Here is a 26,094-nt window from a genome sequence, read left to right on the forward strand (position 1 = left end):
AATGAGTGTAAAATTTCAAATGTTAATATAGTGACCAGTGAACTTTTATGCATACATAAAGGAAAGAACAATAAAAGAAAGAAGGCCAAAATATCAGACTGATAGTATCTGATTGAATTCTATCTAGTACATACTTCACTGAGATTTATCCAGTACTCATAAAAGAGATCATTACAGCGCTGAAACTGAACAATTTCTCAGAAGATACTAGACTCTGCAGCTGCTTGCTGTTCATTCCCCACGCCACGTTCTTGCATGCCTTAGTGTGAATGTGGAAGGTTTTCCCTAGGCCTGGAATGACTTTATCCAGTTCAGGGTCCAGTTTGAATAGGGATTCCTCTGTATAGTTCCTTGATGCTACTATGCAGAATTAATTTATTCATGGTTTTTATTTTATAATACATTATATATTTTTCTCTTTAAAACCTTGTCACCTTCTTAATAGTTATAAATCTGCCTCTTCCATGGAGGTTTACCTTTCTTAAGAGCAAAGACAATGTCTCATTTATCCCAGAATTTAGCATATTTGTGATATAATAAGAAATATATTTTGTCTTTGTCGCTAATACCTGGCACAAAACTCCTTAAACCTCTGAAATTTCCTGAGTGAGGAGTGTCTTTCATTATTCATAAGGAATCTTCTTGAGCACACCCGAGTTTATCTAATGAGGTGACAGAGCAGGACTCCTTGGTAGCCTCAGGATGAGGATGGTCACTAGAAAGACCAAGTGATAGGAAATTTCAGCCCCACCCATTGACCTCTGGGAAGGGGAAGAGGTAGAAGGTATTGCATATTAAGCTCTATAAAATCCTGAATAACAAGATTTTAACTTCCAGGTTGATGAGCATGACACTTGATGAGAAGGTGCTGAGCCCTATTTCTACAAGGAACAGATGCTGCTACACTCAGGACTCTTTTTGACTTTCTCCTACGTGCCTCTGCATCTGGTTGTTCATCTGTATCCTTTATATCTTTTATAATAAACTGGTTCACTTCAGTCACTCAGTTGTGACCGACTCTTTGTGACCCCATGGATTGCAGCATGCCAGGCTTCTCTGTCCATCATCAACTTACAGAGCTTACTCAAACTCATATCCATCAAGTTGGTGATGTCATCCAACCATCTCATCCTCTGTCATCCCCTTCTGTCCAGCCTTCAATCTTTCCCAGCATCTGGGTCTTTTCAAATGAGTCAGTTCTTCGCATCAGGTGGCCAAAGTATTGGAGCTTCAGCTTCAGCATCAGTCCTTCCAATGAATATTCAGGACCGATTTCCTTTAGGATTGACTGGTTTTATCTCCTTGCAGTCCAAAAGACTCTCAAGAGTCCTCTCCAACACCACACTTCAAAAGCATCAATTCTTCATTGCTCAGCTTTCTTTATAGTCCAACTCTTACATCCATACATGACAAGTGGAAAAACCATAGCTTTAAGTACATGGCCCTTTGTTGGTGAGTAATGTCTCTGCTTTTTAATATGCTCTCTAGGTTAGTTGAGAAAAGGAGAAAACGTCTTTTAATTTCATGGAGAAAACGTCTTTTAATTTCATGGCTGCAATCACCATCTGCAGTGATTTTGGAGCCCAAAAAATTAAAGTCTCTCACTGTTTCTATTGTTTCCCTATCTATTTGCCATGAAATGATGGGACCAGATGCCCTGATATTAGTTTTCTGAATGTTGAGCTTCAAGCCAACTTTTTCACTCTCCTCTTTCACTTTTATCAAGAGGCTCTTTAGTTCTTCTTCCCTTTCTGCCGTAAGGGTGGTGTCATCTGCATATCTGAGGTTATTGATATTTCTCCCAGCAATCTTGATTCAAGCTGTGCTTCATCCAGCCCAGTATTTCTCATGATATACTCTGCATATAAGTTAAATAAACAGGGTGACAATATACAGCCTTGACATACTCCTTTCCTGATTTGGAAACAGTCTGTTGTTCAATGTCCAGTTCTAACTGTTGCTTCTTGACCTGCATACAGATTTGTAGGAGGCAAGTCATGTGGTCTGGTATTCCCATCTCTCTAAGAATTTTCCAGTTTGCTGTGATCCACACAGTCAAAGGCTTTGGCATAGTCAATAAAGCAGGAGTAGATGTTCTTCTGGAACTCTCTTGCTTTTTCGATGATCCAGCAGATGTTGGCAATTTGATCTTTGGTTCTGCTGCCTTTTCTAAATCCAGCTTGAATATCCGGAAGTTCACAGTTCACATACTGTTGTAGTCTGGCTTGAAGAATTTTGAGCATTACTTTGCTAGTGTGTGAGATGAGTGCAATTGTGCGGTAGTTTGAGCATTCTTTGGCATTGCCTTTCTTTGGGATTAGAATGAAAACTGATCTTTTCCAGTTCTGTGGCCACTGCTGAATCTTCCAAGTTTGCTGGCACATTGAGTGCAGCACTTTAACAGCATTATTTTTTAGGATTTGAAATAGCTCAACTGGAATTCCATCACTTCCACTAGCTTTGTTCGTAGTGATGCTTCCTAACACCCACTTGACTTCTTATTCCAAGATGTCTGGCTCTAGGTGAGTGATCACACCATTGTGATTATCTGGGTCATGAAGATCTTTTTTGTTTAGTTCTTCTGTGTATTCTTGCCACCTCTTCTTAATATCTTCTGCTTCTGTTAGGTCCATACCATTTCTGTCTTTTATTGTGCCCATCTTTGCATGAAATGTTCCCTTGGTATCTCTAATTTTCTTGAAGAAATCTCTAGTCTTTCCCATTCTATTCAGTTCAGTTCAGTTGCTCCGTCATGTCCGACTCTTTGTGACCCCATGGACCACAGCACGCCAGGCCTCCCTATCCATCAATAACTCCCAGAGTTTACTCAAACTCATGCCCATTGAGTCAGTGATACCACCCAACCTTCTCATCCTCTGTCATCCCCTTCTCCTCCTGCCCTCAATCATTCCCAGCATCAGGGTCTTTTCCAATGAGCCAGTTCTTCACATCAGGTGGCCAAAGTATTGGAGTTTCAGCTTCAGCATCAGTCCTTCCAATGAATATCAAGACTGATTTCCTTTAGGATGGACTGGTTGGATCTCCTTGCAGTTCAAGGGACTCTCAAGAGTCTTCTCCAACATCACAGTTCAAAAGCATCAGTTCTTACGCACTCAGCCTCTTTATAGTCCAACTCTCACGTCCATACGTGACTACTAGAAAAACCATAGCCTTGACTAGACAGACCTTTGTTGGCAAAGTAATATCTCTGCTTTTTAATATGCTGTCTAGGTTGTTTTATTTTAGTTTACAGATAGTATTTTGCTGGCAAAGGTCCATATAGTCAAAGTTATGGTTTTTCCTGTAGTCATGTACAGATGTGAGAGTTGGATCATGAAGAAGGCTGAGTGCCAAAGAATCTATATTTTCTAACTGTGGTACAAGAGAAGACTCTTGAGAGTCCCTTGGACTACAAGGAGATCAAACCAGTCAATCTGAAAAGAAATCAACCCTGAATATCATTGGAAGGACTGATGCTGAAGCTGAAGCTCCAATAGTTCAGCCATATAATGCAAAGCGCCAACTCACTAGAAAACACTCTGATGCTGGGAAAGATTGAGGACAGGAGGAAAAGGGGGTGACAGAGGATGAGATGGTTAGATGGCATCATCAACTCAATGGACATGAGTTTGATCGAACTCTGGGAGAGAGTGAAGGACAGGGAGGCCTTGCGTGCTGCAGTTCATGGGGTTGCAAAGAATCAGACATGACTGAGCAACTGAACAACAACAGATACTTTTTGGTTACAGATAACAACTTCTAGCAGGAATCAGGGATAAGCACCCAGGCTGTGCTCTCTGTAAATCACAGAGATATGAGTATGATCTTGATGCCCCCAGGGACACTAATAATTGGAAGTTTGCTAGCTGTTCCTCCATGCTCAGGGACAAGTTCATTCACATCCTTCAGCAGCAGCCTTCCCAAGGATGGATGTGGCCCATAATCCACCCATGTCCACCCCTTCAACACTCTTTCCAGAAGAACCCAGGACAAAGCTGCCTTTCTGCTACGAGTGCAGGGGTTCCTGGGTACGAAGCTGGAGAGCTGTAAACACTTCAGGGGGTTAAACTGCACTGTCTCCAGGCCTTGCCATCCCCCACCATGTGTCAGAAGGGAGGGCCAGAGCACACCTCTCCACAGCACTTGTCACACATTGACTTGGTGATGGTATCCGATCATCTCATCCTCTGTCGTCCCCTTCTCCTCTTGCCCTCAATCTTTCCCAGCATCAGGGTCTTTTCAAATGAGTCGGCTCTTCCCATCAGGAGACCAAAGTATTGGAGCCTCAGTTTCAGGACCAGTCCTTCATAAAAACTAAATACGAGTTTTGCAATACAGTTTATAAATTAAATATCCCTTCAAAAAAAAAATTCTAAAACCTTAATTTCAATGAGGTGTGTCTGAAAAGAATGGCTTTTCTTAAACCTACCCTATCACTTTAAGAAAACAATACTAAAATGATATTTGTAACCATACTTTTATAATATGGCTTTATTATGTATAAAACCTACTTTCACATATCTTACAAAGATATTATTATTTCTTTAAAGTAAGTTTTTAAAAATCTGATTTATCTGACAATGACATCTTGATAATTACAAGGAAAGCTGCAAACCCTCATTCCCTAGACACTAATACCTTCTTGTCCATTACTTTTAAGACATTAATCATCTTTATGCAAAATTTTTATCCTGAAATAATCTAGAAATTTAATAGAACTGGTATATGTGAGAATTTTTTTTCCTCTCAATTTTCTTTTAAGACATTTTAGAAATTACCAATCATTATCAATACTTTTAAGTGTTTTGAAGTGAAAGTATGTTAGCTAGATTGTATGACCTTGACATTTACTTATTTTATCTGCCAAAAGGAATTGTACTGAGGAGCATACTAATGAGTGACATGGACATGATAAGAAATTTTCTCTTTATATATAATAGTTGACCCCAAATTAATTCAGATACTCTTCATTTTCACCAAAAAAATATATAGCATATTCTCACAGTAGTAGTCTTACTTCTAGGGATTGATTCTATAGAAATGATCAGATAAATACATAAACATATTTTATACATGAAAAGTATTCATTTGAGCACTATCTATAATAGTGGAAAATTATAAATAACTTATATGTTCAGTAGGGGATGGGTTACAGAAATTATGGTCAATCCATACATGTAACACTATGCGGTTACTAAAAAGATGACGTACATCAGGACTCACTGACACAGAAAGATGTTCATGTTGTGTGTTTAATAAGAGAATACATTTAGTACCATTTCAATTACATGGAACTGAATGAGGTGCAATTGTAAGTTGGCACGTGTGAAGAGAGAGAGGGAACTAAGGAGAATATCACCAAAACGTTAATAATGTGCTATTTCTGGATGGCATAATTTTTACTTTATTTTTATCCTTTTCTGTAATATTTGAATATTTTAACAATGACAATGTGTCATTTTTATAACCTAAAAATAAGTCATTTTCAGTTCTAGCTACTTTAATTTTTTTTTAAATATAGAATTTAATCCATTTGTGGGGTGGAACTATGACTGGATTCAAAATACTGCACTTTGAGATGTGGAAGTAAACTAATCAAGACCAAGTTTACCAGGGACTGTCTCTTTTTTTCCTCTGACACAGTTTACCCAAATGAGAGGGGTTTAAAGAATAGATGAAGAGTATCAAACACATTCCTTCTTCTCCATCAAATTAGAATTTGGCATAGAAGTCCAGCTATGTCAGAATGAGTGGTTTTACTCTGTGAGATAATCTCTACCCACTCTCTACCCAGAGTTTCTAGTAGGGTAAGAAAAACAAACTTCAAGGCTCTTAATCATGTCAGATCCAGAGTTTGAAAAAAGAAATTAGATTTATAAAAAACATCAATTCTATTTAAATCCATGAATTCTTAGTGATACTTTTAAAACAGTTGATTACATTCATGTATGATAGTGAACTACCTTTTTATTTAGAAAAGTAATAAAGAGAAAGAATAAAGCATTTATTAAAAAAATCATTAGAAAATGCTGAATTCAGTAGTAACTCACTGCAATACAATTTTCATTATTAAAAAAGTAAAATATAGCAAAAAAGCACATTAAGTCAGTGTCATTTGAGATTTTTGCTTATTTATTTATAACACATATATCCTACAAATTATGATTTGATGAAATGAGAATAAAAGCCTCATAGAAATGCCATATAAAGAATTGCCTTTTTGCAGAAAGCACTGCTTTATTTTTTCACATTAACAGAGGAAATATGACCATTCATGGGTGTTTTCGTTCATCTATTATCTTCTTGACTTAAAGTAGAATCTAGCCATAAGGCACTTTATGTGTTCCATCAATAAATCTTTCCCTTTATAAGTAGAGAAATGGGGAGTCAGATAGTTTTAGTTGAGGTAGCAGACTAAACTCAAGTTAGACCAGTGCCTAAACTTCAGGTCTTCTGACTTCCAGTTCAATCACTGATCTTTCACTGAACCTCTTAAATTGGCATCTGGTTACTAGATAATATCAAATCAATAGGAACACACACACTTACAAAGCATATACATCACTCTTATAATCACTCTTTAAACAAACTGCTCATTTGAAAAAGCACCAGATGAAGCTTCAGCAAAATCAGGCTTTCCAGTAGTCGCTACCTCACACTCCAGAATAGAAGATACACATCTACTCACGCATCCATTTATTCAACAACGTTTCAGTAAGTACATGGCTGATTTAAGGCCCCAGTTACACGTATATGTATGTTATCCACATTAAAGAGCCCCATTTTAGGAGATACAAGAGCTAGGCTCTTGCCTTCAGAGAGCAAAGGTGACAATATAAGCATGGAAAAGGCAAATTTTTAAACCAGAGGTACCAGTGAGAAACCGGCCTCTTTATCACAGCCATTAGCTCTATCCGAATGGTAACATTTGCTTGTTAAGTAGAAAATAAGAAGGCGCACTGTGATCTGAAGCCAGCCTTTGCTACCTTGGCTCCAGGAGCCTGGGGTCTGAGTGGGAGCTGTGGTTCGATAGTGATGTGAGCACTTCTAAAGGGAGCGGGCCCTGGTTTCATGCTGTGCTACCCTGCCACCACAGACCCCTCGGCCGGCCCTTTACCCCCTTTAATCCTGCAGCAGAATCGTCTCCTGGCTCCCACTTGCCTTTGATACAGGTTCTGAACTTCAATTCATTTACTTTTATCATTCAAAACATTTATCCTTAAAGCTTCTGACAAAACTCATGATCTTCCTCAAACAATACGTCCTTGTTTGTGACTGAAAGTGATTTTATCCCTTACTAAATAAAAAAGAATCATTATTAATCAATCAGGTAAAAAAATAATAGTCTTTATTGCATACCTTTTATGGACCTGGGAGAAATAAATACAGAGAAACATTCCATTGCAGAAAAGATCAAGGTCAAAGTCAGAGACCTGGGAGAAGAATAAACATGTCATGTTCAGGAGAAAATGAGAACCGCCTCCCAGGAAGAAGCAAGCTGCTCAGACCAGGGACAGATAGGAGGCAAAGGGCCTAAAACCTTGAAAAGGAGTTTCTCGGCATGAAGGACTGGCCCATGGAAACACTCCTGGAAAGTAATTCTCCGTACTAGTTCATACTAGTTCAGCTCTGAATTGAAAAATCCAGCATGTTGTTACCTTTCTATGAAAATCAATTAAGGAAGAGAGATTTATATACAGCTTTCTCTTTTGTGCTCTCTGTCTCTCTCTCTTTCTTTCACACACACACACACACGATATTATTCCTTTTTCTTGTGCAGATAGGCAATATCAGATTTGGTGTCTTAATTTGCTTAGGAAGCTATAGGGGAAAAGAGAGGCATAAAAAGAACTAGATAAAGAACGAGAAGAGAATGGGGGCCGTGATGACAGAGAAGGAGGAATTTTCCTTCTCACATAAGAAAAAGAAGCTGAGGGTTAAGAGTAGCTGCCGGTAATGAAGAACAGAATGGAACAACTATCATAATGGGGTCCTTAATTGAATTCCCGTCTACCCTCAGCCCAGCGCCTGCAGCTGAAGAAGCCCTCAGTAACTCACTCAACATGAAGCCACATGGCCATCTTGGCTCAGAGGAAGCAGACAACGATGAGCTTCCTCTCTCAGATTGCAGCTCTGCCTCAGGATCAAACTGTTCTGATCAACATTTCCCCATCTGGCAGGCAGGCAGCCAAAATATTGGAGCCCTGAAAATGGATCACTGCGTTTTGACTCTCTGCAGCAGCCAATACATGTAATATAATATTTACACAATTCAACCTAATATCAGTCATGCTGAGCACCATCCAGGGGGAAAATGTTATGCTTTTCATGAAAGAAATAAAAATAAAGGTGACTGTTATGGTAGTATCTGACTCCCAAAGCCTAAGCTTCTCACAAACTGTTTTTCATTTTAGCTTCATCTTGACTGATGAAAATAACTCTCCACTGTTTGAAAAGCTAAAATCACCAAGAGGTTAACTATTATCATTTACTTAGAAAAAGCAGCCTTATATAGTAATAACATCTTCTAATTTAGCAGACAAGGGTTGTGGAGGTGGAGGTTGGGGAGGGATTGAAAGGCTCATTAGCCTTCCCCCAAAGGCCCTGGCACAGAGTTTTCCTGACTATTCAGAGATCAGTGTCCTATATTTACTTACCAGGGGACAATTTATTTTTCTTTTATATTTTCAAAGCACTTGAAATGATTCCTTCTCTTCGTGATGGCTTCCATATGCTGCTTCCAGTGCAGGGCAGTGGCTTACTCAGTGAGCATAAGGCCACATTCTGAGACCATTACATGCCATCTCACAGGGAGAGACCCCAAGAACCATAGAAGCCCCTTCTTAGGACACTGAAATCCAGATCTCAAACAGCATTGTGTGGAAGACAGCAGATAACCCTTCAATTTTATAAAGCTTAGTTAAATAAAATGGGGATAACCACAGATATGGTAGTAGTAATTTTTTAAAACATTTGAATGTTTCCTGTGTGTTAAGTAATTTGCACAAGTGATTTCTAACCCTGAAAACAATCTCAGAGCTAACACCATCCCCATTTGATAAAGGAGAAAACAGAGGCACGGAGACTAATATGATTGAAAGAGTCAGAGTTGACTTACTCTAAACAGAGCTCAACAGCACTGTAAGAGACTAATTCTTCATGGCTTGAGGTATTTTCCTTTTAAAAATCTGTACTCAGGAGAAATTAACACAACATTGTAAATCAACTACAGTCCAATAAAAAAAAGTGTACTATTTTTAAGTGGGATAATCATTTTATTTGGCCTTGTGAAACATATAACTTAAGGATTTACTGCCTCAAGCTGATTAAACTACATAACAAAGAAATCTTGATTCATACTTGATAGCTGCATACATTTTGTGAAATGTTGCATTTTATCAAAACTGAAAATTTTCCCTGGGTAAAATAATCATCACAAATAGTTTATTTAGCTTTTGTGTTCTTAACTTTCATTAGGTATTTGGAGAAAAGGGATTGGCCTGCTTTTCTTAATTTCTGAAAAAAATAAATTTGTGTAGAAGACAGTTTGTTGTTGTTTAGTCACTAAGTCGCATCTGACTCTTTGTGACCCCATGGACCATAGCCCGCCAGGCTCCTCTGTCCAAGAGATTTCCTAGGCAAGAACACTGAAGTGGGTTGCCATTTCCTTCTCCAGGGATGGAATCCAGGTCTCCTGCATCGCAGATGGGTTCCTTACCATGGAGGCACTAGGGAAGCCCAGAAGACAGTTACTTCCTCCTCCAATTAGAATTATAATAACAATGACAGACTCCTTTACTGCGTGATTACTATGTATCAAATATGATCTTAACATAGAACCTTTCAAAATTATCACAAGACATATTATTAGCTGATTGCTTGGCTCTCAGATGCCTCACCTGTAAAACTGGTGACATTTTTTTTTTCTATAAAAACAGCAATTCCATTACATAGCCATTTTACAGATGAGGAAACAGGCTCAGAAAAATCTGTTTAAAGCAATACAGTAAGTGGTAGCCAGCATTAAAATGCTTTCATCCTTTCAGTGGGTCAGTTTCCAAATAACATCTAAATAAAATCATCTCTTTTGTGAGGAAGAAATGAAATTAAGATAAACTAAAAAATAAAAGAAAACTATCTGCTCTAGGTCTGACATTGATGTCAAAATAAATAGGATCAAATTCTTTTTAACACTTCTTAAATTCTTCTTATCTCACTGGGAGAATCAATTTCAGAGGAAGGAAAAGATTAATAAAATGTTTAACCAAACATCTACATAAGAGGCGGTAGTAACTATTCATTTAAATAAAGTGTTCTAAAGAATGGCCAGTAGGCTTCTACCTTATAAAAAGCTGAAATGGATGAAGAGGAAATGGGAAGATGATAGCTTAGAGTTGTTCTCTGTGGCCAGTGTGTTAATCATTTAAAGATGGTAAAATAACCACATGGTCGGGGTTCCCAGGAGAGAGACTTTTTCACTTTTATCACTGTGAAGGACTGGACTTCTTATAGCAATTTCTCATGGAAATGGTGTCAGCTGCAACTGGCATCTCCACAGCTCCTTGAACATGCCAAGCAGGCTTCAGTCCTAGAGCCTTGTCCTCGTAGCGCCCTGTGCCTGGAAGGCTCCCCCCACATATCTGCCAAGCCGACTAGAACTTCCATGTACATTTGTTTTCAACTACAAAATGAAAAGGAGCTCTAACTAATGTTTGAAAGTGAACATGTTACTTGCTCAGTCATGTCCGACTCTGTAACGCCATGAACTCCCGCCGGCCAGGTTCCTCTGTCCGTGGAATTTTCCAGGCAAGAATGCTTGAGTGGGTTGCTGTTCCCTTCTCCAGGGGATCTTCCCCACCCCGGGTTCAAACCTGAGTCTCCTGCATTGCAGACAGGTTCTTTACCGTCACGGATTGACACCAGTACCCTGTGTCTGGTCTGGTACAGACAGTTAGGAATTTCATACAGGACTTGAGGTGACCCCACTGAATAGGTTCACCTCCTAGCATGGCAGAGGGGAAAAAGGCTTCCTCAGACGCTCCTTCTTTTGCAGTATATTATGTTTTATGATGCTTGATTAAATGAATTTCCATGTTATTATCTATCAATAGTTTTAACTCTCTCAAAATGACACAAGTTTTAAAATATTTCTGAAAGGCAACTATTGATTAAAAATAACACTTCCATTTCAGGCAGAAGAGAAAAAGAGCTGCCCCTCCTCTATACTCCTTCAGAAACTCTTCATCAGCCATGGAGCGAGATTAAACACAATTTCTGTTTAATCATATGTGACAGGTAGGTAAAATATTCAGAATTACTAAGTGCACTATTTAGAATATGGATTTATATCCACTGTTGTTAGAGAGGAACTTTGTCTTATTGTGCTCTATGATATTAGTTAGTATTAGTGTGAAGTAGTTAGGACTTAGAAGATATGTAGTAACTAAGCATCAAAAACTTTCAAATTTGTTTTTTCAACACTGGTTGAAGTCAGGCAGTACTCAATTTAAAACATGACAGAATTAAACCAAACCATAATGTTTAGAAAGCTCCTCATGGATGCATTTTAAAATTGTTGAAAATAATACAATATGGGCAACAAATCAAGATGTATTTTTTATCAGCAAATATTGTTGAAGATGTAAAGAAAAAAGAACTAGGAAACTGGTAGAAATAATATTAGAACAAACTATATGTTGGAGGAATTTTGCTGTAAAGTTAGATAAAAGAACATGTTTCCAGCATGTCCTGGACTATTTTCTTGATTCTGTTTCAATTCTCAAATAGATCAACTACTCCTTTGGAAAGCCAATAAGGAAAAATACTGGAGATAAGTTCTCAAAATAAACGCATTCTTTAATTAAAAAAAAAAATCAGTGTTTTATGGGAAAAAATGTAAATAAGGCCACTGATGAAGTACCAGCTTTAACAGGGATTAACAAAGACAAAATTCTTGGAGAGGTTCATGAAACGCTTCATATAAAATTCATTCAGTGCATTATTTTTAGGCAAGTTGAAGAGAAAAGCAAAATGAAAAGAAGTGCAAAAGAGATGCAGGATGTCATCAATACAGCTGATTTTATAAGAACTCACACTTAATACATACTGGTGTCTATAAAACATGTTGCAGTGATAGAGTCCAGGCGGCCACTCAGAGCCTGTGCTTTGGCGTCTCACTGGCCCCCATCCTGGATGCCTGAACCTGCTCTACCACCTTAAGTTACTCACCTAACTTCTCTAAGGTTCAGTTTTCTCATCGGTTTTTTTAAAAAAGGATAGTTAAGGCTATTGTGAATGATATAATATATAAAGCACTTAAATCTACAGAAGATTTTTTTTTAATGTGATGGTTATTTTGATGACTACGATGGGAAGACTTTGAAGTATTTTAAGCAGTGGTATAGCAGGTGATTTAGAAAAGTCTCTCTGGCAGCTCATTATAGCATGAACCTGAGGAATGTGAAACCCTAAGCAGAGAGACAGTTAAAAGGCCCAACTAGTTATCTAAGAAACAGCTGGAGAGGGCCTGAGCTTGAGGAGCAGGAGTAGTCACATATGGAGCAGGAAGTGAGTGCGCCGTTGAGGAGGTAAAGTCAGAACTCAGTTCCCAACTCAATGTGTCCTGAACTATATGCTAAAATTCTCAAGCATGGTCTTACTGCTAGAAATTTTTTGCTTCAAAATAAAGTAGCATGGGAATTCCCTGATGGTCCAGTGGTTAGGACTCAGTACTTTCACGGCCATGGTCCCAGGTTCAATCCCTCGTTGGGGAACTAAGATTCCACAAGCTGCTTGGTGCAGCCAAAAACAAAAATAAAGTAGCAAGTCGTATTTGTTAAGAAGACATGGGAAATCTTATCAGAAAAAAAAAATTTTAATCTATTCTTCAGAAGACAGAATTATGAAAGTTTCTAGTCTATTTCTATTTCATTTCCTAAATTATTTGTTCCAGAAATAAAAGCTACAAATAAAATGATCTGACACTAATTTAAATTATAATATATTTAATGTCAGAACAGAAAAAGTAAGTTTGGTTTACAGGACCACAATAATCTTTCCACCGTGGTCTGTTTAGGTCCTTCATTTTGTCTTAATCAGCTGTTCAAGCTACACTTAACCCAAAAGTATCATGTGGAAAAGCTTAGAAGACATACCCTGGAGGCAAACTGGGTGAACCCAGGTCTGACTGTGCTACTTATGTGACCTGAGGATGTCACTTAACCACTTTCTGCCTCTGTAATGGGATCTTAAATGGGGTAACCTCACTGAGTTCTTGCGTTATATTTAAAAGGTGATTAAAGAAGTGCCCAGCAACCCATAAGTATCAATATGAGTTTCTTGAAATTATCTCCAGAAGGTACTGTTAAAGGTAACAAGATGTTTGGAGGAAAATGATACTCTGACCATTATTGTAGATTTCTTCTGGAAAAAAATAATGCCTCCTAAAAAGATGAAATTCAAGCCACGGAAGTTTTGATAATGGAAGCATGGGGCTTCCCTGGTATCTCTGCTGGTAAAGAATCTGCCTGTGATGAAGGAGACCCCGGTTTGATTCCTGGGTCAGGAAGATCCCCTGGAGAAGGGATAGGCTACCCACTCCAGTATTCTTGGGCTTCCCTTGTGGCCCAGACAGTAAAGAATCTGCCTACAATGTGGGAGACCCAGGTTCATCCCTGGGTCAGGAAGATCCCCTGGAGAAGGCAATGGCAACCCACTGCAGTATTCTTGCCTAGAACATTCCAGGGATAGAGGAGGCTGGCAGGCTGCAGTCCACGGGGTCAAAAAGAGCCAGACACAACTGAGCGACTCACACTTTATAGACTAAGTGGGGTCAGATAGAACATAAGTGCATCGTTCAGTTCAGGAAAATTCATCCACTACCTTGTTTTATCATCGTAGTACCTACACTACTTCCAAAGTGGAAAAGCTAGTCTTGGGTGAGTAAGAAAAACCTAAACCCAATGGATAGGAAAACTATTTGTTACATAATCAAATAACACATCTTGCGTTTATAATGTTTCGAATAGTAAATCCACCACATTTTTTAGTACTTTATCTGAAACACACCATATTTATATACCAGTTAAGGATAACTACAGCCAGACCATCATAACACCAAACTACATCTACTATCGCTGATGATCTGCCACATGCCAATGGAGTTCACAAAGACTTTGAAGACACAGTTTGTTGACAATGTGGCCATCTCTGCTTTTTAAATAATAAGAAAAGAATGGTAAATAATTCAGAAAAATTAAGTGCCTAAGGCAATTCAATACTATAAATATGTTCTCACTGAGGTGGTCAGACAATGAATTATCCCCCCAAAGATCTGACGTTATTTCTGTTTCTCAGATGAGCTTTTAACTTCATGAAGTTGTTTACTCTTTCAGATTGTTTAATGAAGATGACGCATGCATTCTCCATTTCCTTTTACAAAAACCTCATGGCATTTGGTTTCTTCATGAATCTGTTAGAACAGACACAAAAACATTGGAGGCCATAGATTTTTCAGGTTTATTTACAAGTAAACCAGTTCCCTTTCCAGTCTCGTCTCTCGTTGCACGTTAGCTCAAAGATGTATTTCCTGTAATCCTTGTCCTCAGACCCAATAAAAGAAGAAATCATTGCAAATGTTTTTAAAGATCAAATCTTAGATTGGTGACATTCTATTTGATACAACTCTGTATTGAAGTGAAGTGAAGTTGTTCAGTTGTGTCCGACTCTTTGCAACCCCATGGACTGTAGCCTACCGGGCTCCTCCGTCCATGGGATTTTCCAGGCAAGAGTACTGCAGTGGGTTGCCATTTCCTTCTCCAGAGGATCTTCCCGACCCAGGGATTGAACCTGGGTCTCCTGCATTGTAGGCAGACACTTTACCATCTGAGCCACAAGGCTGAAGTCACTGCAATTTTCAGCATTACTAAATGATAGACTGTTCTTTAACAACTGGACTGCCAGGGAAGTCCCCGTTGGTGATAAGTTTCCAAGCTAACATATGTCAAGAATGTGTGATTGATGATATGAACCTGAGTTACGGAATCGATGTTTTTGAGGAGTGTCTTTCATTCGGTTATAAACATGAAACTATTTTATTTCTTCCAGTAACTGTTTTCAACTACCATAAAACCAAATCCCTCCCTTAATAATTCTTTGGTCAGATCCCATGCCTTTTTGGTGGCGTTTGGTTATTAAAACAGTCTAGTCCAAATACAGCTTTGATCTAACATCTATCTCTAAGCTCTCTCCCTAAGCACGGTAGCTGGCTCCTGGCTCCAGGGCTTGGCAAGAGGCGGAGAGTGTTGTCTGCTCTTTACCAGCTTCCCTCCCACCCCTCCCAGGTTGAAGGCAGGAAGGAAGACTGAAGAGGAGGGGGAAGGTAGATCTGTTTATTCACAAGTGAACGGCGTAGCATTTCTCTTTGTTGGTTTTTGTACTTCTTTGGTTAATGTCGAGTGGCCTTCACTGTCCTTTGTGCAGCTGGTGTCCCAATGCTGGGACACTTTGGTTTCTTCTAGGAGCCGGGAGGGTTTCACCCTGCACAGTTCCCTAACAGAAGAAACAGGGCTCCTGCCCAACACTTCTCTGTCCCTTCCAAGGCCCAAGTAGTTTCTCAGGATGCCAGCCTGCTCCTGCAGGCCCTGGCTAAGAGTTTGGCCTTTCTAGGTAGGCCAAGCAAGACGGCTCAAGTCCCACCAACACCTTTCTGTGACAGTCATTCATCCAGAGGAAATGGAAGAGTTCATCCAGAGGAAGGAAAGTTCCTACTTGTCCATTCATTCTCGCTCTCTCTGTCTCTTTTTCTCTCTCCTTTGCCCTCCCCCACCCCCCACTACATCTTTCTCCAGTTTTACTTCCCTACCTGCCTCTCCCTACCCCCATCCCACTGTTCATATAGGCACTAGGCAGGCCACCAACTGCAATGACAGAGAAGACATCCTATCAAGGATGCACCTGGAACAGTTCCTGGTACAGGATAAATGTGAGCTCCATGTGGACTCTGTCTAGATAATGGCAAAGTTCATGCACAGTCACGGTCATTATTTTATCTCATTGTCTTTCAACAGTCATCTGTCTTAAAACATGCAATTCCAAAATAAAAATTTTATGTAACATCTGCTTAATAGATGTAGCTAGAGTGCATGGATTTCTATAAGTATAGATGTTTTTTAAATTTCTTGAAAGCTCAAAACATCAATAAAAATTCAGTGATCAGTCATATTTACTAAGAAAGATATCCCTAGCTTTCCATATGTAGTAAGGAGGATTTATCCCAAAAGGTACATATTCAAACATCAAATATTTCCTATTTTTCCCTTTAGAAATCACTGTGTTTCTTGAATTTATTCTATTTGAAGCATTTTGATATCTCACTGATGGCACTAAGGGATATGAATTATGTATTTGAATGTGCTTTGCCTAAATACTTTATATTCAGACATTTGAAAAGAGATTATACAAAAAAAAAAAAATAAAAGAGATTATACAATAATAGATAAGAATCATTAACTCCAACTCAACCTCATAAAATGGATGGTTGTAATTTGTCATCTAAATTTTAATAGTTATTTGAAACTCTGAGTTAAAATTCATTTTAATAAGTACCATAGTGGTCTGTACTTTTGAAGAAAGCTTCCATTTCTAAACATTAAAACTCATGAAGAATAAAGTCTAAACATATTTTGTTCTTTATTTTCAAAATGTAAGTTACTTCTAAATGGTTCATAAGATTTGTTTGCAAAACAAAAACTTCTCCCTGTTTCTTTATGTGGCAATATTCTAAAGTGATTTTCCAAGAGTATGTCCAGCGACATGCCATGTAAGTACATGTTCCAAAAAATAGAGTTTTGTAAAGTAAAAGTGCTAACAGACTTTTTATAAGGACATCTGCACACACACAGTGGGGCTTTAATACTGCAAGTATGGCTGTATAGATTTGTTTCTGTAGATGATCTCTTAGAAATATACCTTGCAAGAGTACTGTCTTACTACAGTGTATTAGAAATGTTTGCTTCCTATCACATGTATTTAGAACATAAATTAAAAGATATATACACATTTAAAAACCTGGACAAAAAATAAATAAATAAATAAAATAAAAAATAAAAACCTGGACAATGTTACTGATTCTTTGGGCCTTTTAGAAATTCAATTTATCTTGAAAACAAAACAGAATTTTATGGCCTTGAGTTTCAATATCAATGAAAAATTTTATCATTAATATTTCTATAGTGATCTTTGAAAGTTGGGGTTCACCTACAGTTCAGCCAGCCAGCCAAATACTAAAAACATTTGAATAGCTTTCAAAAATGACTAGACATGTCACTAGGAGGAGATTTACTAGGAATTATAAAGCTATTAAATTTCTGATCATTCTTAATAATATTAGATTCATTTTTCTTTTGCTATTTCAGCTTGCTAAATTTTCATTCTATATAGAATTATTGAAATTCTAAATACTAGGTATTTACAATGAACCAAAAATTTGTTGTTATCTATAGAGCTTCTTTGTGGCATACCCATTTTAGAAGGCATGATTTAAGCACTGTCTGAAATTTTCTTTTCTTTGAAAATATTCTCTTCAATTCCCAAATTATTCCTTTGCATGTTCTTCAAAACTGAGCGTTTTGGTTGCCGGCAATCATCCCCTCCTTAGCCTTTCTATCTCCTTCCTCCACATCCTTCTACTTGGAGGTAACTTGATTCTAATAAGTTTTCACCATTCCTTGGAAAAGGAGAAAACCAAGCAACATACACATTACCTTGATCTCAATGAGAGAGAAACCTTTACTGGAATCAAGTTGACTTCATGTTTTGAATGAAAAACTGATCCCACTGAGGCCATGGCCTTGATAACATAGAGACAGACAAGCACTTTGTTCCAAGGCTTTTCTAGGGCAAATAATGCTAGTAATAAATTAAATATAATAATTTTCAATTAAGTATAAACCCAGACCAAGAAAAGTGGGCATTGCTATAGTAATTTAAAAATTATATCTTCTTTAGAAGGCTCTCTAGTCACTTTTTTTTTTGTCACTTTTTACATGTGGAAAAAAATTATAAATTATCTCTCTCTTTTACACACACATAAAACAGTTAAGGCAAACATCCAGGTGCTTTCATAATATTTTAAATCAGTAACTTTATAGTAACACAAACTAAAAAAAATTAAAGCAAACATCCTGATGCTTTCGTATAATGATCTTTTTAAAACTAAAAATATATTTCCTAGATATTTGAGGAAAGATGATTTTGGGGAGAGCAGGAATGAATTTTTTGACCCTTATTAAAACTAACAGCCTCTCTGAATCCTGATAATAGAGAGCTATCAGCAGAGAAACACCTCCAAAGCACCCTTCATGAGCGATTTGCTTCAGTTCTTCAAAAAATCACCACTCAGTGGTGCCACTTTGAAATAAACACATCAAGAACTGAGGAAAACCCATTCTATTTTGTAGGTTTGGCTATGAAAGAGCAACCAAGAATCACAGCTTCTAGCCACTTCTGTCTCCACATTTTAACTGGTAGGCAAGTGATTCTAAAATTGTGCACTAATAGGGCTGTAGAAAATTCAAGCAAATAGAACCTCATTAATGGTAGCGTCCAGTTTCCAACGTACTTCTCTTCTTTCCCACCCACTCAAAATCTTTGTCTCTTTCTTCTTCTACACACACACACACACACCCCAAATGAGTCAGGAAGAGTGATCTGTCTCAGGACCGGCTGCATGTTAGATCAGAGCTGGAATTAGAACCCAAATCTCAGTGACAGGAGCCAGCCAACTGCTATTCTAGACTCCGGACAAATCCACTTCGGGCTCATGAATTCTACATATGCTGAATTAGGCATTAATATTTTGTCTGATGTTGCCTACCATTGACTCCTAAAGAAAAACAATGAAACCAACAACCTTTGTACCTTTTAATCACTGCCAGTTCCAAATCTAAGACCAAAGACCCAAGGCAGGTTACTTAGCCTCTGAAGGTTCTTTCCTTATCTAAAATTAGCAGGTTGAACTGTGGATCTCTGAGAAACTTTTCAGTTCTAAAAATGTCTGCTTTTCATCTGCCGTTTTATGCTTCATCCTTGATGTTTGAAATTTTCACTAGGTGGCAGGATTCCACCACCACATTTTGAAAGGATTTTCCAAGGAAGCCTGGGTGCAAAAAATTTCAAGGAAACTCCTTTCTTCACAGTGAACATAAATTAAAAAAAGAAAGAAAGAAAGAAAGCCAAAGGGAAAGAAGAATAACTACAAAGGCCTATGGTCCATATATTTCATGAGGATCTAGATCCATTTTTAATGTAAGTATAAAATAGAAATTTAATCAAACATATTCTTTCCTATAGTACTTCAATTTAGTATTAAAATTAGGTAAAAGTCTGCTTTTTCTCATGTATTTTAAAATTGGTTTTAACTGAATCACAATTAGACAATACCGGATCCCCTCAAGCAAACTGGTAAGCATACTGAGCTAAGAAACAAAGCGATCTAATGGAAATAAAAACACCTAAAATATTTTAAATGATTATTAGATGCATTTCAAAGTTAACGTCTAAGTTATTTACAATATATTTCCAGTGTCTCTGAATTTTATTTTGAGCACTTGACAAGATGAATGCACATGATGGACCAGGGTACTTAGATTTTTGCATTTATTGGCCAAATCCTTAAAAGAATATTCTTTCAAATAAATTTATGAGATCTTCATATTTTAAAAAATTATTGCCCCAAGCTGGCCTTCTCATGGATGCTGTATGATAAATGTCGTTAACAATACTTTATAAAGAGTCCCCAAAAGAGCCAAGCCAATTGGTTATACTGAGCTGAGCGTTTCTCCTCAGCCAGAGCCAAGGAAAGGGACGTGAAACAATAACAACTGTAGATTCTAAGACTGCCTAGAAGAAACGTTCCCAAGTGTCTTGCTGGTTGCCAGAGAAGCAGCTGATTAACTAGGCTTTTCTTCAGCTGATAAAATATATAGCACTCTTTCCCCCCACCCCATCAACGACTGATTAATTACATATGTGCTATATGTTACTCTCCAAAGTTTTTCTGAAGAAAAAAAAAAAAAAAAAACCACCCACATCCAAGAAGAAATCAGTGTCAACATCGAAATCAAACTAGCATAGAGACCTCTGAATCAGAGCTTGAATAAACCATCAAAAGTTGCTTTTATTCCTTCTTTCCCAGCCCGGAACAAGATGTGATAACCCATCTTTGGTGATCCTACCTTGGCAACTTGTAAGGGCTGCTGCTGCTCCTTGCCACCTTGCAATCGGAACCCCCAGGGCGCCCCTCCGGTCATGGAAATGCAGATAAAATCCCCCGTGCCCATTTTCTTCTTTTAGGCTGGGAGCATGGGGAGCTTGAGAAGACGGACGGAGCCTGGGTGCGGCTGAGTCTCTGCGCTCAGCGTCGGGCTCCCGCCGAGGAGGCAGCCCCGGGGCGCAGAGAGCCTCCGCCGCAGCCGCCGCCGCTGCCCGGCCGCCGCCTGAATTTGCGCGGCTAATGGGATCCGTCCCCGGGCGGCAGGGGCGCTAGAGGCATCACGGACACGGCCCACTCTTGCGTCACGCTCCTTTGCTCGGCCCACCTTCAGGGAACGGGAAGAGCCTCACGAGATAACGTCCCCATTTCGGGGCGAGATGGCGAGGAGTGGGGGACGGGAGCAAAAGTTCTCTAGCTCTAACTGATTAAACCGCAGCCCTCAAATGAAAGGATGAGAGAAAAACTTACATTGAATAATTCCGTAAATAGTAGAGGACGCATGAAGGTTTTAATCTCCAGGCCACAAGTGACATCCTAAAATATGAGCTCTAAGGGCTGAACTACTAGATGATTAGATTCTCTCAAACAAATGTTTTGAGAATTACCACAGTAATGATGGAAACAGACAAAAGGGAGTTTTAAAAAATTATTGCTTTTCTTAGCTTTGTTGTTTGCAGCCTGCAGAACTAATCTGCAGGAAATAAAAGAAAGCAAAAATATTTATTTTAAAAAAACGAAAACAAAAGCCTGGTACTCCGAAATGTACTTTTCCGGACTGGTGCTTACCATAGTTGAGAAGGTGAAGGAGAGAGGGAGAGAGGATTCGCCCCAGAAGCTACATTCTTATAACTACGTCTACTGCATGATTTGCTTTAAAGTGTTTCATTTTCTTCCTTCCTCAACAGGAAGGAAACTTCTTAAACCTGAATAGTCAGCCAACTGCATACAATGTCACTGCATACAAGTTTCTTATTTTTATATAGTCTTTCATCAAGAGTTCTGAGTCTGGGTGGTCCAATATAAAGTTAATTTTATATGTGGCCCAAAATAGCTTAATCTTTTGAGTCTGAATATGACCTATCAAAAACTGTCCAAATGGAACGTTTTTATTTTCCCATAATACTTTTATTTTCCATGACATTCCGTATAAAAACACACTAAATAAAGGAGAGCCTGGGAAAGTTAGCGTCACATGTGCCACCGGACCACTGACCTCCAATCTCTGCCTTTTTCATTAGTCGGCAGCGTCATACAATGAACATTTACACAGCTCTGCTCCCAGAACTAAACATGCCAAATGCTTTTATTTGTGTCTCATCACTAGAGTAAGAAAGACCATGTAATCAGAAACCATTGGCGCCGGAAGAGACCCTCCGAAGGTCATGAGGACCAGACTCTCATGCCAAGTTTGCTTCTCTTTGGAAAGGTAAATTGACTTGACCAAAAATCTTTCTTTAAAAAAAAAGAATTGTGCAAGTACTGACATCCTAAAATAGGAACTCTGAGACCAAAAGAGAAAGAAAAGAACTTTTTTTACATTTGTTCTTTCTGTTTCCTCCTGTCTCTTCCACTCCTCACCCACTCCAGCCTAGCTTCTGTCCCCACAAAAGGAAAAACTCTCAGCAAGGTTACTTATTACCTTCTTGCTTTTATGTAGCCCTTGCTTTTACTGACCATGTCCTCCTAAACTGTTTTCTCTTTTAGGCTTCCAGGACACAGCATGCTCTTGGCTCTGTTCTTGCCTCCCTAAACACTGCTGTCTCACTTTGGGCACTTCTTGGCTCCTACTCACCCATTAAATGCTGGTGTTCTGTGCCAGGGCAGTGTCCTGGTCCTTGTGTTTCCTCACTGTATCCCATTCCTATGGGTTCTCTCATTCACCCCACAGAATTTAACCTCCCCCCTCAATCCCAGATATCTTTCCTTAACTCCAGGTCTGTGTATCCAACTGCCTATTAAACCTTTTTCTGGAGATATGTTCACAGAATATATCTCAGAATATATCACAGAAACCTAAAACTCAATATATTCAAAATCAAGTTTGTTATTTATTCTCAAACTTCTGTCTTCTCCTATGTCTCCCATCTCAGGATTATTAACTAACCCATAACCTTTCTCTTATGCATGGCCCTTTCAACCCTGACTTAAAAGTAAATATGACGCTGGAGGCTGGAACTGGGGCAGTTGTATTGTGACCGTGAGGTAAAGCCAAGGGTAACAATAAAGATTGCACTGCTGACCAAGTTACTGCCGATAACTCCACCTCCAGTTCTCTTATTGTGCAGGAAAACCCATACTTTTAAAAACTGCTGTGGGTCCAGTTTATTGTTACTTGCAGCCAGCACACTCCTGACTGCATTGAATGAATAGTGTTTCCATCCATCCAGTTCTTTCTGACAGAGAAATAAGAATTGACATGTTGCTATAATTTATTAAAAGATTTATTCTGTGTCAGAAACTTGACATATAGTATTTTATTTCTTTGCATGTTTATCCTCAAAGCAGCCTTGCTAGGTAGTTATCAATGTCTCCTTTTTGCTGGTAATTAGCTCAGCCTTAGAAGCTACATGTAGACTTAGGATTTAAACCTTTGCCTACTTGAATTAAAAATATCTGTTCTTATCATTGCTATCCTATCTCCAGGCCTTAAGTATTTCCTTATTCTCATCTCATGCATCCAATTACTCATTAAGACCTACAGATCTAACTTCTACTAATAAATAGATTGCAAATCTGTGCCTTCATTCCATTTTCACTGATAAAATTACTTCTGTCTCTGTGCTGGATTTCAACAATCTTCTAACTAGTCTCTCTGTCGTGGCTTTGCTTCCTCCTCAATTCATTTTCCACTCTATATAGCCAGTGTGAAATTTCTGAAATGCAACATCTACCTTGTTTTCCCTCTGTTTAAAGTCTCCAAGGTCTCTTAGAAAAGCCAAGTTTCCTTTCCATAGATAACACTTCCTGCCTCCCACTCCTCACTTGTCCTAACTGTCCTCTCACCTTGAGTGTTATGATTCAGACACACAGGATGACATTCAGTTTCTCTAACTAGCTCTGTTTTTCCATCTCCTAAGGCATTCTTCCAAGCGATCTAGACCTCACCCACACACAGATCACCTGGTAATTTCTGTTCATCCTCTGGCTTCACATTAGATATCATATTCTCCAGGAGTCTTTTCCTAACCCTCCCACCCAGTGTCCAGGTGAGAGGCCCCCTCTATGTGCCACCATCACTGTATTTTTCCATCTCATCCTAACGGTCTCTTAAAATGAATCCTTTACTAGATTATTAACCTGTGAGATTAGGAGTCATTTCTGAATTGTATCCCCAAGTCTAATATAGTTCCTGACACATAATTGGTGCTCAATTATTATGAGTACAATGAAAAAATAGATAAGATATCCCAGAATAAAGGCATAGAAAAGAAGGCCAATGAGTTCTAATTTTTTTTTTTCTTTCTCTCCTCTTCATTTGACTTTCAAAACCTGAAATAGAGCAGAATTCTTGAATTATACCATTTACAGACCATGTAAAATAGGTAATGGCTGCCTCCCAACATTTTGCCTCTTCCCCATTCATAGCTATTAAGTTGGGTAAAATTGATCCTCCCACCCCAGCCAGCATAGTTGATCTAGTTAATAAGAGTAATCTTCCCCCTTAACATAGAGATTAGTTCAGGAATGGGTGCAAATCTAGGCCTAAGTCAAGGACAGTCCTCTGGCCCCAGTGATTAATTTGTATATGGTCCAACCAAAGGGAAGCTCAAGGCTTTTCCAGGTAGCTGTCAGGAGAAATATCCACCTTTTGTGAATATTGATAGCAGTAGTGGAATCCAGTATGAGGATGAAAATCCACCAGATGGTGGTGGGAGGGTCCTCCCTGGGTCACTAGGCTCCTTTATATCTTTCTAGCTGTGTCGGAACTCGAGATCCTAATGCTTCTTTTCCTGAGCTATTGCTCAGGGTTGTGTTTGCAGCATGCAGCCTTGAGAAATGTGGTAATTTCTCAGCCTTGCAAAAAAGAGCAAGTTAGCTAGCTGATTGTTAGCCAAAAACAAAATAATAGCAATGGACTCATTAACTTTGGTGTTCCTTAGCCACTGTGCAAACCTACTGTGTGTGTAACATCCATCTGGGTCCTACCACATCAACCCTGTGGAGTCTGAGGCAAGATTAACTGGTGTCAACAGGCTGATGTCCGAGCTGCTTGCTGCGCCCTCATAGTCAAACTCTTTGTCTCCACCCAAGAGTCTCACGTCTGCTTTCAGCATCCATGAAGCAGTAACAGGGTAAGTTAGTAACTTGCAAGGAGGGTCAAATTAAATCCCAGGCCAGTGGGGTAAAACTGAGATACTAGTAGAGGAATGGAAACAGAGCCCTGGTCAAAAACCACATAAGCCAACTCTTAATTTTATTTGGGATGTGAGAATCATGTCAAGACCAAAATACGTATTTTAAGGGAAAAATGTGTCTTAAGTGGTTTTGAAAATGATCTTCTTAGACTGACTCTACTTCTGAACCATTTAAATTACTTAAGACTGTACCAGATGCTCTACTCTTCATTCATACGGTTTTTATTCAGCTAATAATATTTATACTATCTTTCCCAATTTGGATAGCACGTAAGATTTCTGAGACTAACATGAACTGAGAAGACATATTATGAAACAAAAATATTCCATTAGAAGTGACTTATTATACAATCATTTTACATTGGTCACCGATGCCTAGTTTATGCCTTTTTTATTTTTCTAATTTAATTTTTCACTCAAATATAACTTTACTTTCTATTTTGAGCTAATGTCTATGATCCCTTTCTAACTATTCAAAAAACAGAAGCTATTCTTCATTATGAGTAATATGGTAGCATTTTAAATTTTGGAGAAAAATAAAGCATCACAGTGAACTTCAGTTCAGTTGCTCAGTCATGTCCGACTCTTCGCAACCCTGTGGACTGCAGCCTGCCAGGCTTCCCTGTCCATCACCAACTCCTGGAGCTTACTCAAACTCATGTCCATCGAGTCAGTCATGCCATCCTTGGTTCTCCCCTTCTCCTCCCTCCTTCAATCTTTCCCAGCATCAGGGTCTTCTCCAATGAATCAGTTCTTCTCATCAGGTGGCCAAAGTATTGGAGTTTCAGCTTCAGCATCAGTCCTTCCAATGAATATTCAGGACTGATTTTCTTTAGGATGGACTGGTTTGATCTCCTTGCAATCCAAGGGACTCTCAAGAGTCTTCTCCAACACCACAGTTCAAAAGCATCAGTTCTTAGCCACTCAGCTTTCTTCATAGTCCAACTCTCACATACATACATAACTACTGGAAAAACCATAGCTCTGACTAGATGGACCTTTGTTGGCAAAGTAATGTCTCTACTTTTTAATATGCTGTCTAGGTTGGTCATAACTTTTCTTCCAAGGAGCAAGCATCTTTTAATTTCATGGCTGCAGTCACCATCTTCTGTAATTTTGAAGACCAAAAAAATAAAATCTGTCACTTTTTCCATTGTTTCCCCATCTATTTGCCATGAAGTGATGGGAACGGATGCCATGATCTTAGTTTTCTGAATATTGAGTTTTAAGCCAACTTTTTCACTCTCCTCTTTCACTTTCATCAAGAGGCTTTTTAGTTCCTCCTCACTTTCTGCCATAAGGGTGGTGTCATCTGCATATCTGAGGTTATTGATAGTTTTCCCGGCAATCTTGATTCAAGCTTGTGGTTCATCCAGTCCAGTGTTTCTTATGATGTAGACAAACAGCATTAATCATGTAAATGGTTTTCTGATTTCCTTAGCAGAGTTAAAATGCATTAAAAGTATG

The 26,094-nt window shown here is 38.6% G+C and overlaps 1 protein-coding gene and 1 long non-coding RNA gene across 3 annotated transcripts in view; one reads left to right on the forward strand and one right to left on the reverse strand.

Annotated features, from left to right (window-relative positions):
* The window catches only part of SYNPO2 (synaptopodin 2), a 200,804-nt gene extending 180,304 nt beyond the window's left edge, over positions 1-20,500 (reverse strand). For both annotated transcript variants that reach the window (XM_061164121.1, XM_061164120.1), the window contains exon 1: positions 20,235-20,500. In XM_061164121.1, coding sequence (XP_061020104.1) covers positions 20,235-20,339 — 105 coding nt within the window. In that variant the 5' untranslated portion in view covers positions 20,340-20,500. The remainder of the gene's footprint in view (positions 1-20,234) is intronic.
* Positions 1-24,641, forward strand: part of LOC133071613 (uncharacterized) — a 352,151-nt gene extending 327,510 nt beyond the window's left edge. Inside the window, exons 11-14 of the long non-coding RNA XR_009696472.1 lie at positions 11,193-11,295; positions 19,110-19,305; positions 21,597-21,698; positions 24,373-24,641. This is a non-coding gene — a long non-coding RNA (uncharacterized LOC133071613). The remainder of the gene's footprint in view (positions 1-11,192; positions 11,296-19,109; positions 19,306-21,596; positions 21,699-24,372) is intronic.
* Positions 24,642-26,094: the final 1,453 nt, after the last annotated feature.

Source organism: Dama dama, chromosome 17 (assembly GCF_033118175.1).
Source record: "Dama dama isolate Ldn47 chromosome 17, ASM3311817v1, whole genome shotgun sequence".
In the NCBI taxonomy this organism is placed as follows: Eukaryota; Metazoa; Chordata; class Mammalia; order Artiodactyla; family Cervidae; genus Dama; species Dama dama.